Source organism: Calidris pugnax, unplaced genomic scaffold (genome assembly GCF_001431845.1).
Source record: "Calidris pugnax isolate Ruff unplaced genomic scaffold, ASM143184v1 scaffold56, whole genome shotgun sequence".
NCBI lineage: Eukaryota > Metazoa > Chordata > Aves > Charadriiformes > Scolopacidae > Calidris > Calidris pugnax.
In genome coordinates, this window is record NW_015090839.1 from 5,445,572 (window position 1) to 5,462,871 (window position 17,300).

A 17,300-nucleotide genomic window follows, 5' to 3' on the forward strand; every position below is an offset into this window, starting at 1 on the left:
TCAGAAGAAAGCTGACTCCTATGTCCAGGATTCTCCGAAGCTGTGGTAACCAACAGGAGGAACTGTCCTCCCTTTGGTCAGCCTGCCAGCTGTCAGCTTTCTCTGAAAAGGGGGGAATTGCCACTTTCACTCGCAGCCGGGAAGGGCGCAAACCATTCTCTGAAGCTGATGTCAGAGCTGGAAACCCCCCCCTTCCCTTCTTCCCTTCCCCGCACCGGGGCCGGTTCCCGCTGCCGTGCGGGGACAGCTCCCGGGGGAGCGGCTCAGCACCACGGACAGCTTCCCGCTTCCCCCTCTCACCCCCCTCCCCGCTCCCCATCCAGCCCCCGCCGCTTCCCGCCTCCACCACCACCGGATCCGGGAAAACCCAAACCGCCCCCACACCCGCACTTTTACGTGACCCGTCCCCCTTCCCCCCTCCCCGCCACCCTGCCCTTCAGCAAATACCGGGATTTCCTCGCTGCCTGTAACAGTTCTGGTGCTAGACCGCCAAAAGCATGGTTTCCAGCCCTGAAAAACCTCATCCGTGCTGGGAAAAGCCAATTCTGTGCCAAAAAGAGGTTTGAAGGCAGCAGAATTCACAACCAGAGAAGCCTCAATTTAGTACCACCAGAAACAGGCCCGACTCCCGTTCCCTCTCTTCTCTCACCATCAGGTAACCAGGCTTCTTACACCACACCAGGGGTGCTCCTCACCCCCTCAAACACACCCCACCGCGCAGTCGTTGCCCACTTTTATTTCATTTAAAATCCGCTGTGTTAAATATTTTAGTTACAAGTTCTGTGTAGAGGGTAAGAGTAATAGACTCTGCAGGCACTACCAACCCCCCTCACTCCCCCATACATGTGTGCGCTATCGGATTAAGGACTGCCCCCCCCTCCCCCCCCAAAACCAGCAGCCTTGGGCTGGGATATACATTACACCGAAAGACCTGGCACACACACCCCTCCCAGCTCTTTGCTGGTAGCGGGCCAAGCCCTCGCACGCAGGAAGCCAGCAGTCAGATCCACCATCAGTGAGCTGTGATTCAAAGACAGCCCCTGGGGGCTGGTTCTTACCCCCGTGTCAGGCATGTAATGGTGAAAGGGTTGTCCTCCCCCCTCCCCAGGAACAGTGCTACCTCCACAGAGGTCACGGGCTCTGCCCAACCCGGACACGAACATTCACGCCACAGTGACCAGGCTGGAGAGAGACAAACGATCTCCAAGGGAAAGCAGGGAAGCTGCCACCACTGCGTTCCTGTCTGTGAAGGGAGTGTAACTAGGGCACTGCCAGAGGCGTGACACCTACCTCAAGCCCTGCTCTGATCAAAATCTCTGCTGCAGGCAGCCTGGGGGGTCCCAGACTGCCCTTGCAAGGCGGGTGAGTGTGAAATGTTTTCAAGCAAAACAGGGACAGAACAGTAGCCTTTCCTCTCCTCTCCCTCCCAGGAACCTCAGTGCTAGGAAATAAAGCTGAACCTGCCTTAGAGTGGCAGGGAAGGGTACCCTAGCACAGCAGCAGCAAGCAGCTTCCACCGGTGTAGGACAAGCTAGAGGTGAGAGTTTGGTGCTGTGGGGGAGAGGATGCCATCTAGATGGCTCTGGAAAGGCAGTGCCATTCAGTGGTTGGCCCACTGGATAGCACTCCTCGTGAGAAAGTGAACCTTCGTTAAACAGAACAGGAAAGGAGGTAGGAGCGATCCCCACAGTTCCCTCCGGGGCAGCTCCGATCACAGCGGAGGGGAGAGAGATTGGAATGACCCCTGCCAGTTCCCGAATGCCCTGCATCGTCCCTGCTGGTGCTGCGGCCCTGCCCTGGGTGGGTTTGTGTGGGGGTGTAGCTGCTCTACAGGTCGAGCAGCAGCACGCGGGGATCCTCCACCGCTGCTTTGATCTTACGCAGGAAGGTCACCGCCTCTCTGCCGTCAATCAGCCGGTGATCGTACGTCAGCGCCACGTACATCATGGGCCGCACCTCGATCTGAGGAGGAGGAATAAGACAGGCATTAGTCAGCTCAGCCCTACTGATGCCTGCACGATGCCCTCCTGGCTTCTTCCTGTCCTCAATGCAGGGCTCAGGCCCTCCTGGCTGCAGCCTGCCTGGCAGGGTTAGCCACCCACACTCACCCTCCCAGCCACTGACCACCACCCAGGCCACAGCACACAAGACTAGGTCTCTTTCTGGAGCTGTTCTTTGTCTGGAGCAAAGGCCACAACTTCTTCCTCCACCCCAAACCTAAGCAGATTATCCAGTTCTCCCCCTCACAATTCAGGATAGGATAGGACCAGGCCCCCTGCACAATTCAGGCAAGTACCAGCGCCAGCAAAGCTGCCCTGCACCCATTAGTCTCTGGTCCTCTTTCACAGTAAAGCCTTTTAGAAGTTGACACCAACCCCCCAGAAAAAGCATATGGCCTATGGTCCTCATCCCACTGAGCCCTCCTCTCTGTTCACTGAAACCTCCTGTGCAGCTCCACCTACCTTGCCTCCCACAGCCACAGGCCTGTCGACGATGGCATGCATGCCTAAGATGGCAGACTGGGGTGGGTTAATGATAGGTGTCCCGAAGAGTGACCCAAAAACCCCTCCGTTGCTGATTGTGAAAGTGCCACCATCCATGTCTTCAATCGCCAGTTCATTTTTCCTTGCCTGGAAGAAGAAGTAAGCTCTTAGAAAACCACACAGAAAACAACACAGGCGAAGGACAACAGTTTGGATGTTCACCCTCTCCAGGAATAAATGCTGATGGCAAGAACTTTGCTTACTGAACTACTCAGCTGTAAACCTGAATGAATTACTTGAAAATGCATCCAGTCTTTAGATCTGCACATTTACTTGCTTTGGGGAAGGATTCTCCTGCCTTCGCTTTCAACTCTGGCTTTTGCAGGAGACACACACAGGGACTTCTAGGCCCAGGCAGTTCAGCCTTGGCCTCTAAAGGCAAAGGTGTCACTAATGTGTAATTTGCGGTCTTCTGGAAAGACAACAAGTAAATAGGCCTGTCCTGTAAGGCATGGGCACAGATATAGCTGTAACTGGATCACTCCTCACAGCACAACTCAGTGTGTCAGAGGTCAGAGATGACGACACGGAGGGACTGAACCAATTCATGCCTATCCAGCACCCCCAATCCTTCCCATTCCTTCCAATCTTTTTCAGAAAAAGCTCCATCTTTCCTTACCTTCTCCCCCAGCTCGTAGATAGCACGCTCTATGTCAGCAAAGTTCATGTTTTCTACATTCCTAACGACAGGGACCACAAGGCCCTAGGGAGAAGCAAAGTGCACAATCAGCAAAGTCACAGCAGCACCACACAGATAACCGTTATCGGGCAGGAGCCTGGCCTCAGCCCAGCAGAGGTCCTGCCTCCTCCTCAGCCCACAGCAGGTGGTTGGCAGAGCTGCCTCACCCCTTGGCGGCCTGCCGGGAAACCCGACGAGACACACACCAAGGGCTGACACCATAATCACACATCTTCTTTGCTTTTATAAGCCCACCTCATAAAATCAACCAAGTGCAGGTGAGACACTGGGCAGAGTTCAGCTGCCACCTCTTTCTAAGTGAGAAGAGCAGAGTCCCTCTGTGCTGGACCTCCCCTAGACTTTGGGAGCAGTGACAAAACTTCAGCCCTGGCCAAATCTCTGCCTCACAACAGAACCAACTAATTCAACACCTGTATCTCCATCCTATACCCTCTCTGGACAGGAACATCTCTTTGACCCAGAAATGTGATTTACAGAAATGGTGAGACAGCACAGCAAGGTTATCCAAAGGACATGCAAAGGACAGGGCACACTGTCCATGCCATAGCCTCATGTGCCCAGGAGAAAAAGGATTTCCCTAACTCGGCCCTACTCTTTAACCACTGAGATCTACATTGACCTTGTTACTACATCTCCTAGTACAGTGAAAGAATATTCTTGGTCCTCCATCTTCTCCCCAAATCCATCTTGGCAGTCCACAATGTATCAAATGTCTCATTTAGAAGATCAGTCTCATCAGTATGTTTCTGCTGCAGAGGAGCTCAAAGATGAGTTGGCTCAAAATATATAACCATCCCAGACCCAAAGCTGTAGGAACCATGGCCAAAGCATCAAAGGTACCTACCCGGGGAGTTGCTACAGCAACACTGATGTCCACATAGTCCCTGTACACAATCTCTTTGGTCGTGTCATCAATCACTAGAAGGACAAAAAAAACCTGTGTTATACACGCAGTACCCAAGACCAAGGGCTCAAGAGACCAGAAGCAGCCACAAAATCCGAACAACTTGCTCATCTCTAGCTTAAACATAACTCCAGAGAAGAAACAGCCATCACTGCACCTATGGGAGAGCCAACCAGCAGGCTCTTCCCTCTGGGGACTGTGTACGCATGGCCCTAGCCCCACTCCTGGCAACCCCTTCCTAACAGAGCCCCTCTTGGCAAGCTCTACTCTACCTACCTAAGTGGCATTAGCAAAATCAGCTGCAGTGTGTAGGACCACCCACGCTTTTCTTGCATATTTGACTTGCCTGTCCATGCTACTAGCCCTGCCATGGACTTGGCCACCTGCATTCCCCCACTCTGCCACATTCACTGGCGAGATGTGCAACTCACCAGCAAGGGTCACCACTCACCTGCATTCACAACGGGCTGGTCCTGCAGAGCAAAAGCTGCAGCTTTCACAAAAGCTGACATGAAACCTAGCTTCAGGTTGTGCTTTTTCAGGAAGGAATCCTTGTGTACGGCTCTCATCTCCCGGATGTTGCTGCAAAACACATGATAACGCTGGTCAGCATGGAGTCCAAGGAAAGACTCTTCCCTCTACCCCATAACACACTTCAGTGCCAGCCCCAAGGACCGCAAACCTGCACCACCAATTGGTAAACCACCAGTCTGCAGAAAAATCTTTCAAATGTCGTGGGTGAAATGGGCCAAGTGTGGCACCAAGGACCCTGCCAAAGGACCTAACAGGAACTGGTCCTGTTAGGGACCCCAACAGGACATGGTTATCTGCTTGACCCACACTGCCAAGCACAAAAGCAAGACATGTTATGGCGTATTTCCTGCTTAGGCCTAATGTTGCCACTGATTCTCTGGAGAAACCGCTGCCAATACCAGTGTGGCACCACAGAGAGCAACTCCAGGTGTGGCTGAGCCAACCCTGGAAGGGTGGAAAACCAGGAAATACCAAGAGCAGAAGAGATACTCGTAGTGACTGAGGCAAAAGACTTCAACCATTGTGCAAGTCCAGCACCAGCCAGCACGTCGATGCCTCCCTACCTAACTCTTTGGCATTGGGAGTTGAGTGAATATGACAGAAATCTCTCCAGATGTTGTGGTAGTGGTTGCCAGCCCACCCACAGCCCTCAACCAGACTAATCATGTGTTCCCCACTAGTTCTATTTGTCGGAACAGAGGCCATTTACAAAAGGTCAACCAAGCTGTGGCTACAAGCTCTGCCTCTTCCAGACTAATACCAGATGCTGTGGAACTGCACGGTCCATCCCTTCCCCCTCCAGAGACCTTGAGTCTTTGAAGAGACAGATTCAGCAAGGGGCAGGGGTCTCCACAGTTTAGAGTGTTTGTTTTCCTGCACCTAACCTTGTTTAGGGCTAGGATTACTGCCCAAAGACATTAGTGCCTCCCAAGACACAAGGACTGCAGCAATGAGAACAAGGTTTGCTATGAAACTGGCTCATTATGGCTTCCTCCTTTCAGACACTGACCCCCGTGGGAAGCAGGAGGCCCCACCATAGGCCCTCACGAGTCAACCTCACAGAAATCAATCCAAACCAGATTACCAGATGCAACGAGAGCCTGAGGCCAGCGTAAAGCGACACCTCAATGAGCCTCCGAGAGGAGATAAAGCTGCAGCACTTCCCCTCCAATCAAGACTATTTTGCCAACCTTATTGTTCTGAGACCCAAATATTTACATGTTTTGTCTTAAGGAGCAGAATAGGATTTCACAAGGCAATTTGATTTGGGCACAATTTCCCCCTAATGCACTGTAACATAAGCTGCCCACCCTCCAAAGCCATTAGTGCGCTCAGCCCGTCCACGAGGCCAGCGTAAAGCGACATCTCAATGAGCCTCCGAGAGGAGATAAAGCTGCAGCACTTCCCCTCCAATCAAGACTATTTTGCCAACCTTATTGTTCTGAGACCCAAATATTTACATGTTTTGTCTTAAGGAGCAGAATAGGATTTCACAAGGCAATTTGATTTGGGCACAATTTCCCCCTAATGCACTGTAACATAAGCTGCCCACCCTCCAAAGCCATTAGTGCGCTCAGCCCGTCCAAGCACTTGAGTCAGGAGACCCCCCACACGTCTGGAGGGGATGGGGAAGGACACTAGTCCGTCTCTGGAAAGCTGCACTATCCCTCAGACCTCAGTAAGGCCCTCAGACCTATCTACTGCTCACCTGAAAGGCTGATGAGCCCTGGGGAAACACCTCATGGGAAGCTAAATATGCCCACCTCCAACAGCAGTAACCTGGTGGGGTGGCAGAAAGCAGATGCTCCATTGTGGTGTCTCCTAATAACCACTATACAAGTGACACTAGTCACTCCTGCTCTTCTGCTCAACATCTACCAGTCCTCAACCAAGAACCACACAGATGAGGAACCAGGTTGCCTCTTTTACAAGCAGCAGATGACTCCTGAGAAATGACAGGCTGTTAGGAAGCTGTGTACCCTTCTCACACCACAACACCAACATGGCCCTGAGGAAGCCGTGCAGACAGTGGTACACACCTAAAAAAGAGGTCCCAAAAGACATGTTGCCAATCTTTCCAAAGAGAATCAGCAAGGTCTTGGCTGCTATTTAAAGATGATTGCCTGCAGCTATTTCTACTTGTAAAGGGAAAAAGAGGTCTGCTCCTCACCTCATATCGATCTCATTGAAAGTGGTCAGCATGGCACAAGTATTCTGAGCCTCCTTCAGCCGCTGAGCAATACGCTGACGCATCCTATTCATTTTCACCTGAAAATTAAAGAGATGTAAGCAGAAGCTGCCTCAAGTTCATACAAGGGGCAAAATGCAGAAGAAACTCAAAAGACCCTTCTTCTTGCCGTCTGGTTGACTAGTAATGGACGCGTAGGGCCAAGGTTTTCACTCCAGCTCTCTCTCAGGAGCACAACAGGCTGAGGAGTTGTTTTCACTATGGAGCAGCCCAGCTCAGCACAGTTTCCAGTGTGAAGTTAACGTGAGAAGAGCTAAGAAAGCAGGCTGCTCAACCATGTTCTCTTAAAAACGCAGAAGGCAAGTGAAGCAGCCTCCCGTCCCTTGCTGAGCGCTTGTGGACAGACCGAGCAGATCGCACTGAGCCTTCTGTGGTCAGTGAGGAAAGCTCAAGACAAGACTTTTGCCTGGAAAAGACCTGTCAGATTGGACCTGGCTCTTCCTCCACCCCACCCCTAAGCAGTGCCCTTATGTAGAGCAGTTCCCCATCTGTCAGAGCCCCATTGAGCTGGGTGTGAACAGGTAGATATGGACACATCCAGAAAGCTCAAGGCTTATGGCAGAACAAGTTCTCACTCAGCAAGAGAAGTGCTGGCAAGGCCCCTATTCCCACAGCTTACCCTATGCTCTGATCTGGCACCTTTGCTGGGCACTGCCTCCCCAGGAGGGGCTGCCGCCGGGGCTGCCGCCGGCTTCACCGCAGACACTGAGGGTAAAGAAAACATCAGTCAAAAAAGGAAGCCAGGGCTTGGTCGCAACACCCTGAGGTAGAAAGCCTGTTTGAGCTCTTTGCTTAAGCAACACAGCACAGAAGCAGCTTTGAATTAGGCTGCACAAGCGTGGGGCACAGCTGAGCTCTCCAGTCTGGAGCATGCAGGGCAATAATGCAGGGAGGCCTTCACGATAAATGCCAGACTGTTTGCAGTCTTTAACCTTACATGCTCTCCCTAAGTAAGAGAGGCTTGAAAACAGGAGAAGATGGCTGTTGCCTCACCTGGTTTGCTGTCGATGGGCTGAGTTGACACAGGCGGCACTGGTGGCATCGTGGTGGGAATTGGTGCTGCAGGAGGTGGAGGAGCAGCCGCAGCTACAGGTTCAGGGGCTGCAGGAGGAGGAGGGGCTGCTGCTGGTTTGGCCTTGGCAGGAGCAGCTGAAAGACAAGGAAGAACCACGGTAAAGGCAACCACAGCTTCCACGGTCAGGGATCTCTGAGTCCAACCAACCTGACAGAAGCTAACCCTCTGGCAGAGTGCCTTTATGTCAGCGCTACTGAACCTGAACTGATAGAAGCCACCACAAGAGGATCCCACAGTGAAAGTGTTTTACTCATCCACACCCTAGAGCTCACTGTCCAGGAAACTGGATGCTAAAGAGAAAAGGGCTGAGAAGGGAGTTATATCAGGGGAATTCTCAATTTTAGCTTAGAGCTGCAGTCTCCTGCAGAGGAGCAAAAGGAAAGTTCCCCCCTCAGAAGGACTAAAATTATGGTTTTCTAATGGACAACAGAACGAGAGTATTTTCTTCCAGCTACAAGGGCAGATGAAGAAAACATTTAACCTCTCTCAGGATCCCTCTAAATGCCTTGCTTCCATCTTCAGAAAAAGATTGGTGAAAACAGGAAGGCCTGTGCGAGTTATGTGTTTCCAACTTACCTCCAGTTTTCCTGAGTTTGAACAGAGGTGTTCCCCCTTCCACTTTCCCACCATCAGGTACCAGAAGGGCTTCAATCACACCAGCTGCAGGGGCTGGAACTTGCACTGATGTCTGTAAAAAGGAAAATCAGTGAAATTCCCCCAAATACTGCATGGAGAACAAGCGTCCAAGAGAAGATGCCAATAAGCACAGATACACATTGTAATTTGGCACAGACTGTGGCTCTGTCTCACACCATTTGCACTGGTTTTCACACCCTCCACCGGGATTTTGTGCCAATACTTAGAGGTTTTAGGAGATGCTGGCAGTGTAACGTATAGCCTGATCTTCCTGCTCCAGGGTACAATCAAGAATTAACCCACTGTCAGTATCTTACTGACAGCAACACCGGAAGCAGAACTTGGCATGGAGGTTTAGCAAGAACTTCAAAGCTTAAGAGCCCTTTAAGGAGTGAGTAAACTTAAAGGCTAAATTTAAAACAATCTGAAGACATCCTGTGGCTCTGCAGATTGCTCCTGTTTAATCACAATCAGGTTTTGAAGCTTAGAGCACTGAAATTGGAAGGAGGAGTGGAATTGTAGTTCCAACAAACATCAGCACCACTGATGCTCAATCAAATGTATGAGAAAAGAAGAGTTATCAGAGAATTCTCACTTAAGGCACAGCCAGCTTTCACACCAGATGAGAAAAGCCTTTATCCGTGAAGGGAGAAGGAGACACAGGCAGGGCCTGCAGGCTCTTGGAGCTCTTAGCAGGAGAGGAGCCATACAGAGCATTTGCGATGGAACTAGAAAAGTTTTGGTCCAGAAAACTCCTACCTTGTCTGTTTCAATCTCACACACCACTTCATCTTCCGCCACTGTATCTCCAACAGCTGAATGACAGACATGAAGACCACTGTGAGGAGGGAGGTGTGCTCTGGCCTCCCCTCTTAACCCACAGCAGTCTCCCCCACTAACCCGGAATTTTCTCACCCCAGTTCTCCACAACTCCTGAAGAAAAGTCTAGCTCAAATAATCAATCTGCTGCACGCTCAGGCTGATTCCATCTAGACATCACCCTTCACCTGGCATCACCCATGACAGAGAGATGCCAAGACAGCAACTGCAATCTTTGCCCCTCAGAACTGCAATTAATCCCCTCGTTTGTCACAGACTGAAAGGGACAGAGCAGGCTGTCAGCCAGTGAACCACAACCCATCCCCGAGCTGTCCAGTGCAGCAGCAACGGTGCTGAGAATTTCAGGCAACTGCTTACCTTTCTCCCACCTGACATCTCCTTCTGTGACTGACTCTGCAAAGGCTGGTGTGTTCACCGTAACCACGTCATCCCCTGTGAGACAGACAGACAGACTTGAACATATTCAGAGCTCAAAACTTAAGGTTTTCCTTCATTCCCATCATCAGGACTCTAGCAGAGGGTGTAGCTCAACAGACATCAAATGTTGGCCTTCTCCTTGCTTCAACACTGATTAAGATTTAAATACAAGAGAAATTCCCATCTGACCGAAAGTCACATTGTGATGAAAATGCCAGACAAAATCTTTAGGGCCCTGGGACATAAACCCTCAGGCACCCATTGAGGTGGCCAAGACCAAAGATGGAAGAGGTAGCTTCAGGTGTTTCAGGACAGCAATAGGTAGCACAAGAGCCATCCCGCTGACTCCAGACTTTTTACTTACTACGTACTGCAGTGGTTCTGAAGTAACGGACAGTGAAGACACTGGAGCTATTTACTCTGCAGAAAGAGAGAAAGATATCAACACAGAAGTACATTCCTCTGCAGGCTGCCAGCATCAAGCTCAAGTACAGAATATACATTTGCTTAACCGATCTGCAAGGCTGCTCAGCTGTTCTGATGTATTTGTTTGAAGGGACACCTACTTACTGTTCAAGCTGCTACCATCCCACTAAGAAAGGAAACATTACAGATTAACCATCACTACTGCTCTCGGAAACTCAGTGAGAACTGAAATTTATGGAATTTTAATTTAGGGAGACAACCAACAGAACCCCTGTGGTTTAAATACTGATATAAAGCTGACCTAGCCAGCCCACCCTATGCCCAAGACTAGTGCAATAACCATTTTTTTTTTATCTCCAGATCAGGACTGTCAGAAGTTGCTAGATTGCTCCAAAAAGAGAGAAAGCACCATAAATTGCCTATGGCAACACATTCAAGAGACAGCTATATCTCTCCACCATATCCCTTCACAGGGATCTGGCAATCCCAAGCATTCCAACGGATGTTTTTTATACCTACTGCCACCACATTTGGAAACCTGAAGTGAATGTGCTTTAGCACTTCCTCTAACACAGGCTACTTGGTGCAAATGGACCAGCATTTCAGGCTATTATGGATGTGCTCTTATTTCCCTAAATACACTTTTACAAGACCACCTCAGCAGTCCAAACCTTGCCATATGAACAACAGCTCCCTGAAACGCCCCACTTCTCCTGATAGAAATCCTACCAGGAGGTCACCATAGAGCAAACAAGACTTCTGGTCAGATAATCAAAGGGTAGAGACCCACTTATCACCAGTCTTCTCATTCCTGTCCCTTCCCCTTCCTCGGGGAAAGGTCCCAAACAAAGCTGTTTTTTTTTAAGCATACCACAGTTCCTGACCTGTAAAACCCAGATATTGTTAGGGCTAGCTCCACACTCCTACAATGAGTCCAGGGATTTTATGACAGGCAACCATATTCTGCCTCCCAGTCCCCAGATCTTGCCAGGGTTAGAGCAGCCCCAGCCTCTCCACACCCCAACTTTCCTAGGGATACTTACACAAGCTTCCTGCTGTTGGTATAAGCCAGTCCCTGGCTCCCAGCCACACCTGTGAATGAGAATGGTGTTACCCCACAGGAACATTTTTCAGCCCTCAAGTGTCCCTGTCAGGTAAAAGAGTGCAGAGGACACCACTGTCCACCCTGAAAGAAGCTTGGGACTAAGTGGGGAATAAAGCCACACAGAGGCACCTCAGGGCTATCAAATCTGCCCAGAGCTTACCAAGAACAGTGGTCTTGTCTTCATCTAGACTTATAGAGATGAGAAAACCAGTTATAACTTGACTTCAAAGCTAATAATGATAACTTTGAAAAGGGCAAACAAAACAGCATTCTGACTCCAGTCAGAACAAAACCAGGAACAGCTACAAGGGACACCTCCAGGAGTGCTAAAACCTTGGTTGCTGGTGAGTTGTCCTCAATAGATACAGAGAGGTTCCTAATAGGAGCAAGGCATCAGTCTCCTAAGAGGTACTCCCAGGAAGCCTCACATTTATGTGGACAGGTAAGGAAGGAAAAAAGAATGAAAACAGGGTGTAGGGCAGAGCAGCAAGTCACCATCAACCCTCTTCTCTGTCCATCCCCTGTCCCAAGAACACTTCTTTTCCAGCACTCACACTGGGGAAGTACTTGCATAGCTTCTCAGTTTCACATACTGCACCGTCCCCTTCCCACACCGCTCACATGCCCTGACACTGCAATTTTTATTACGAACTGAACTCCTGTCCTTTGCCTCTTTCAGGGCACCGGGCAGTTTTCCAGACTGATATTAAAGAGAGTCAGTGTAGCAACTGGAGAACATAATTATCTCAATTACACAATGCCAAGAGGAAGAACCATTTTCTCACTTCATTTTTAAAAAAATTAATATAATTTTTACACCACGCCTGACTAAAAAGCTGATATTGGAACTCTAGAAACCTGAAAAGGTAAGCAAATTTAGCTGGTTTCTCAAAGTGGAATCAGAAGTGAGTGACACAATGCTATATAAACACAGTACAGCTAGAAAAAACAGAGCTCTGAGAAAATCCAGTTTAAGCACTGAAGAGGAGTTCACAGGCGTACTAGATTTGACATGTCACTTAACACTCACCCATCGTTTTCAAAGGAGTTTATTAGAGAGCTAGGCTCTGCATCAGCATGTGTTTCAAGTGCTGCAACGCTCGAACTACACTGTGCTGCTGTGCAATCTTCACCAGAACCAAATGGATGGGGCAGCATGTACATTAAGCAAGGGAGGCACTCACATGGAAACACAGCTCATTTCCCCAGCTGTTTCTTCATTACATGATTGACAGAAACAAACCCCAATCAAACCTACTACCAATTTCCATCATCAGCTCTGTTCTGTCTAGGTAGTTTGAAATGAAATAAAAGCATAACACTCACCAGACAGAGAGCATCTTGCCAGAGTACAGTTCCCCTGTCAGAGAGAAGAGGAACTATCAGTATTGCAAAAAGACGAACCCACCCTAGAAGGACTTTGGTTTTGCCACGAGACCTGGATCAGAGAGAGGACCCACCATGCCCATGCTCCAGCCTGCAGACATGCTACTTTCCCATAGCGTGTTAGAGCGGGAGATGGCAAGAGCATCAACACCCTTCCCTTTGCTTTGTCTCCTTCCAGGATGCTTTCCTGTGGATGTTAAACCTCATGCACTTGGGTTTCAGTTGTGCCTCCAGCTGTTTTGACTTTCTCAGGCACACTTTACTCTTTAAGAGGAACAGATTTCTAAAGACTCATTCACTAAAATTTGCTATGAATGAGAAGGTCAAGGGTAGCTACTGGACACAATGAAAAAGCATCCCATGATGTTTACTCCTACAGTCATGAATGCAGCATCTGAGGGTTTTTTTGTTCATTTGTTTTAAGGCCATGGAGCCTTTGAACCCTAGAAGGCCAGGATTTCCCTTGATGGCAAAATTTCTACTGCCTTCAGTGAGCCAGGAATTCCACCTTCTGGTGATGTTTCACTTCACACCCATGTAATCATTGACTGCATTCCTAGCTCAGCATAACATTCCTCAAAAGTAAAGGACATTTCAAGATGTTCCAGTTACTTTCCCTATTGCTAGTATACATTTCTCTAGCACTGAACCTACAGATCTGGAGAACCTAAGAATTCTTTAAAAGCCATAGCAAAATATCACAGTAGCCATCACTAAAATGCAGTTGACTGGTCTGGAACAACAGCTCCTCAATAGCTCAAGCACCCTTATCCAGCAGCCAAGGTAAGAGGTAAAAACTGGAATTCATTCACACCTTCAGTGTCCGAAGGGAAGCTTGTGTATAAGCCTTAATTTCAGCTTCACGAGAGCAAGAAGGATGGGATATAACGGATCTTAAGTATCAAAATAATCCGTGGAGCTGTGTGTGACGAGACAACATAGAGATCAAGGACCAAAGAGACACTTAAGCTTGTTACACTGTCTACAGGACTGAGTGCTGTAGCATGCAAAAATACTTTCAGTGGATACCTCCTATCATCAAAACTATTAACAGGCCTGGAACTGACCCCTTGGTGGTTTAATAATCCGAATTTACTGATGGATGTGGCTTCTTGGATAGTAAGCACAGTCAACTCAGTGATCGACGGGCAGTTCAAGGGGGTTATGATTAGCTGTGCTGAGGATGCAGGCAGCCGGGCTGACTCGCTGTTAAACCAGCCTGGGTCTGGCAGAGCTCAGGAGCTCCAGCGCAGCCCCATGCAGGTACCCAGCCTTGCTGGTCCACCACAGGGACCAATGATCCTGGACCAACAGTCCTGCAGAACCAGGTTCCAGCAGGACCTGCTGGAGCCCCTGCCGCGGGTCTGGCTGGGGAAGGGAAAGCAGGGAGCACTGGGCAGCCTTTGCAGAGTCATCATGAACGCTACAACGCTTCATCTTGGTGCAGCACCAGACCCCTGCTAACTCAGATCGGGTTTGTGTGGAGCCAGCCCTAAGCTGGGATCATTAAGACAAGCTTCAGCTTAACTTTGCTTGGTCAAGTATCTAGAGCACCCCAGTCCTCAGCACATATGTTAGTTCCTGTATCGATCAAATTCTTCCTACTTTCCGTAGTGTCCCAGATAATATGAAGTTGATCACAAATAAAATACCAAGTGACCTGAGCTCCACTCTGCTCATTAATGTTTTACTGGGTGCTTCATAAAAAAACAGCAGCTAGAGGTATTCCTAGCATCCTCGACAATAACTTGTTAAGCAGAGGAACAGCCTCAGACTGAAGCAGAAACAGTCAATTTCATTTGCTCAGAACTGTTTAAAAGGCTTGTCCTAAAATCGTCGTGAGAAAGCACATCTGCAGCTCTCTTCCACGAGAGGTGCCAAGTCTGTGTTCCAGAACTGCTGCAAAATTAAGGAAAAAATTGGCATCAGTCTACTCTTCTGCCTTTTAGGTTAAGAAACGAGGGAAAGAGCTTTAATGTGGAGAGGAAACCACTAATAAAAGATACTGAGATTCCTCTGTCTTGTGTTCTGCAGAACTGCTGTGTGTCCATCTCTTAACTACAGCACATCAGAGACGCATGTGCAGCTCCGGGAGATGCCTGAAAGGGCTGTTTTCTGTTCCATTTTTTCCTGAAGGAATCTCTGCGACTGCACCTGTCCCTGGTATCACCTGGCTAAATCTGCCCTCTGCCTGATCCTGGAGCTTCTTCCATCAAAATGGAAATATTTAGGTTTTGCTAGCTGGCATTAGCACTTTGGGTCACTTTAAAAAGACAACCTTCACTTGGAGAAATAAGTCTTGGTCTAATTAGCTAGTGACTCACGTACCAAGTCATTAATTTTCTCCCCACGGTTCACATGACTTCTCGGAATTGTTTTTACAACTGTTATTATGCCAAAGTGACCCTGGCACACAGCGTCCCAGGCCACACCTTTCAAGGAGCCCTCACCTTCCAGTAGGTCACTACACACTGAAATAAATTATGGAATACATCAGCAAAAGGGAGAGCCTGCAGACCTACAGGTTTCCTCTCTGACAGTGGGAACAGGGACCAGTTCAGGTAAGGACAACAACTGAACAGGAGGGTACTGTTAGTTAACAGAGGCAAAACAGAAGCTGAGTGCTGGGCAGCTCTGGCGACAGGCAAAGCAGCAATTGGTTCTCCAGCCCCAGCTTCTTCGAAGCAAAGAAGGTGCAGCTTTAACAAGAAGGATGAGTGTAAAGCACTGCTACACACAAAAACCCCACCGCACGTCTTTCGCGGATGTTAGCACAATTATATATAGCACGGCAGGGCAGATGCTAGGATGGGCTGGAGATAACAATGCTGAGCAGTACGGGATACTGTTACTAAGACGACAGGCTGAGAACTCCTCCAGCAGGCGGGGAGGATCAGACAGGGAGGAAAAAGCGCTCTACAAACTCCTCACAAGATAAATAGAAGGACTTGATTCACAAAGCACTGAACGCAGCTCCTGATCAAACCATCCTTTTTCAGAGTAGCTTTTCTCTGGACTTTTCCAGGTCATCCTTGAACAGCTCCTCCCCACTGAGTCTTGCAAGCTCGGATGCAGGCTATTGATGCACATTCATGCTTTCTACTTGATGCATGAATCCAGGACCTTTTCTCTTTTACAGGATCATCAAAATCCAGCCAGCCCTTCCCTACCCTTGTTGTTTCTTGCTGACAGCACTATTCTCCCATTCAACCCTACGCTTGTGGATTTTGTTCATGTCTGTTGTCCTCACTTCTCCATCAGATGTTGCCAAGTTCTGGCGTTTCCTTCTGTCTCTCCAAAAACCCTGCATCATCCCCTTTGTCAAAAACTTACTTCCCTTATCCCTACTCAAATGGAAATCAAACAAACTACTACCACCACCTTGACTTCTCAGTTTCTCTAGCACATCTAACTAAAATTATCTCCCTTTCCTACTACGTGGCTGTAACCTCCTGTAACCTTGCGATGTGCAGACAAGTTTTGTAAAGGGTCTGAATACTCCATTTGGCTTTCCCTCTTGTTCTGTATAATTACACAGCACCACTGAGAGCTCACAAAACTTAGATTTTGTTAAAACACCACTTAAATAAGTTTATTTTAAAGTGCACTATAATCGATTTATATCTACATGTATGTATAACACAATCTAACTATAGAGCTAGTTAGTATATAGTGCATTTATATATATATATGCACATATTTATAAACACAAACCTGCTTGTAGCCCCCAGCGACAAGCATTTAACATACAATAGCTCTATGGAGAAGCATAACATAGTTAAACACTCAACACTACAATTAGCTGTCAATACTTGGCCACCTACATTCACATGATGGCTCAAATAAAATCTCTAAGGCTTCAGCTGGCCATCTGGCAGAGAACTGATCTTTCTCCCTCCTGTAGCTGTGCATATATATGTATGTAAATGCACACATATATATCTGTATGTGCATAAAGCTATGCAAGTCTGCTGTTTGAAGGGAAGCTGTGGCCAGAGGTCAGTGAAGTGCAGAAGTCAGCCGGCCAGGAGCCGCCCCGCTCTGGGTTTCAGGAGCTGGCTCTGGCGAAGCCCACGTTACCCCGGCACGGGTTACTGCCACCTGCGCCGGTTCAGAGCCTGCGGCGAACACCGAGCGCCGGGATTAAACAACCAAAGCCGACACCCCTTTATTCGCTGTTCCTGCTCCGGGCCCGCCCGGCCGGGGAGGGTCTCTGCCGGCGGCGGGTGTGCGACTGCCAACCGATGAGAGGCCCCCCCTCGTCCCAACGACGGGAGGGGGGGCCGGCGGAGCCCGACAGGGGCGGTTTTGGGAAGGCTGTCCCGTCGGCCAGCTCTGCCCGGTGCCGCAGGCGAGACGCCGCCTTTCCCGACGGGCCCGGCCCGGCCGGAGCTGAGCGGTCCGCGGTTAGCGGCACAGGCACCGGGACCGGGAAAGGGCAACCCTGCCGCCTGCCCCCCCCCCTCCCCTCGGCTTCCCCCCACCC

At 49.3% G+C, this 17,300-nt stretch overlaps 1 protein-coding gene across 1 annotated transcript; it reads right to left on the reverse strand.

Annotated features, from left to right (window-relative positions):
* Positions 1-1,177: 1,177 nt before the first annotated feature.
* DLST (dihydrolipoamide S-succinyltransferase (E2 component of 2-oxo-glutarate complex)) lies at positions 1,178-12,915 on the reverse strand. The gene is made up of 15 exons (XM_014941631.1): positions 12,889-12,915; positions 12,755-12,788; positions 11,367-11,415; positions 10,262-10,317; positions 9,838-9,912; positions 9,400-9,455; positions 8,581-8,692; positions 7,923-8,078; positions 7,549-7,634; positions 6,852-6,949; positions 4,599-4,729; positions 4,088-4,161; positions 3,163-3,246; positions 2,463-2,630; positions 1,178-1,962 (listed from the first exon to the last, which is right to left on the reverse strand). The coding sequence occupies exons 1-15, from the start codon at positions 12,913-12,915 to the stop codon at positions 1,828-1,830; spliced, it is 1,341 nt and encodes a 446-aa protein (XP_014797117.1). The 3' UTR covers positions 1,178-1,827.
* Between the last annotated feature and the right edge of the window lie 4,385 nt (positions 12,916-17,300).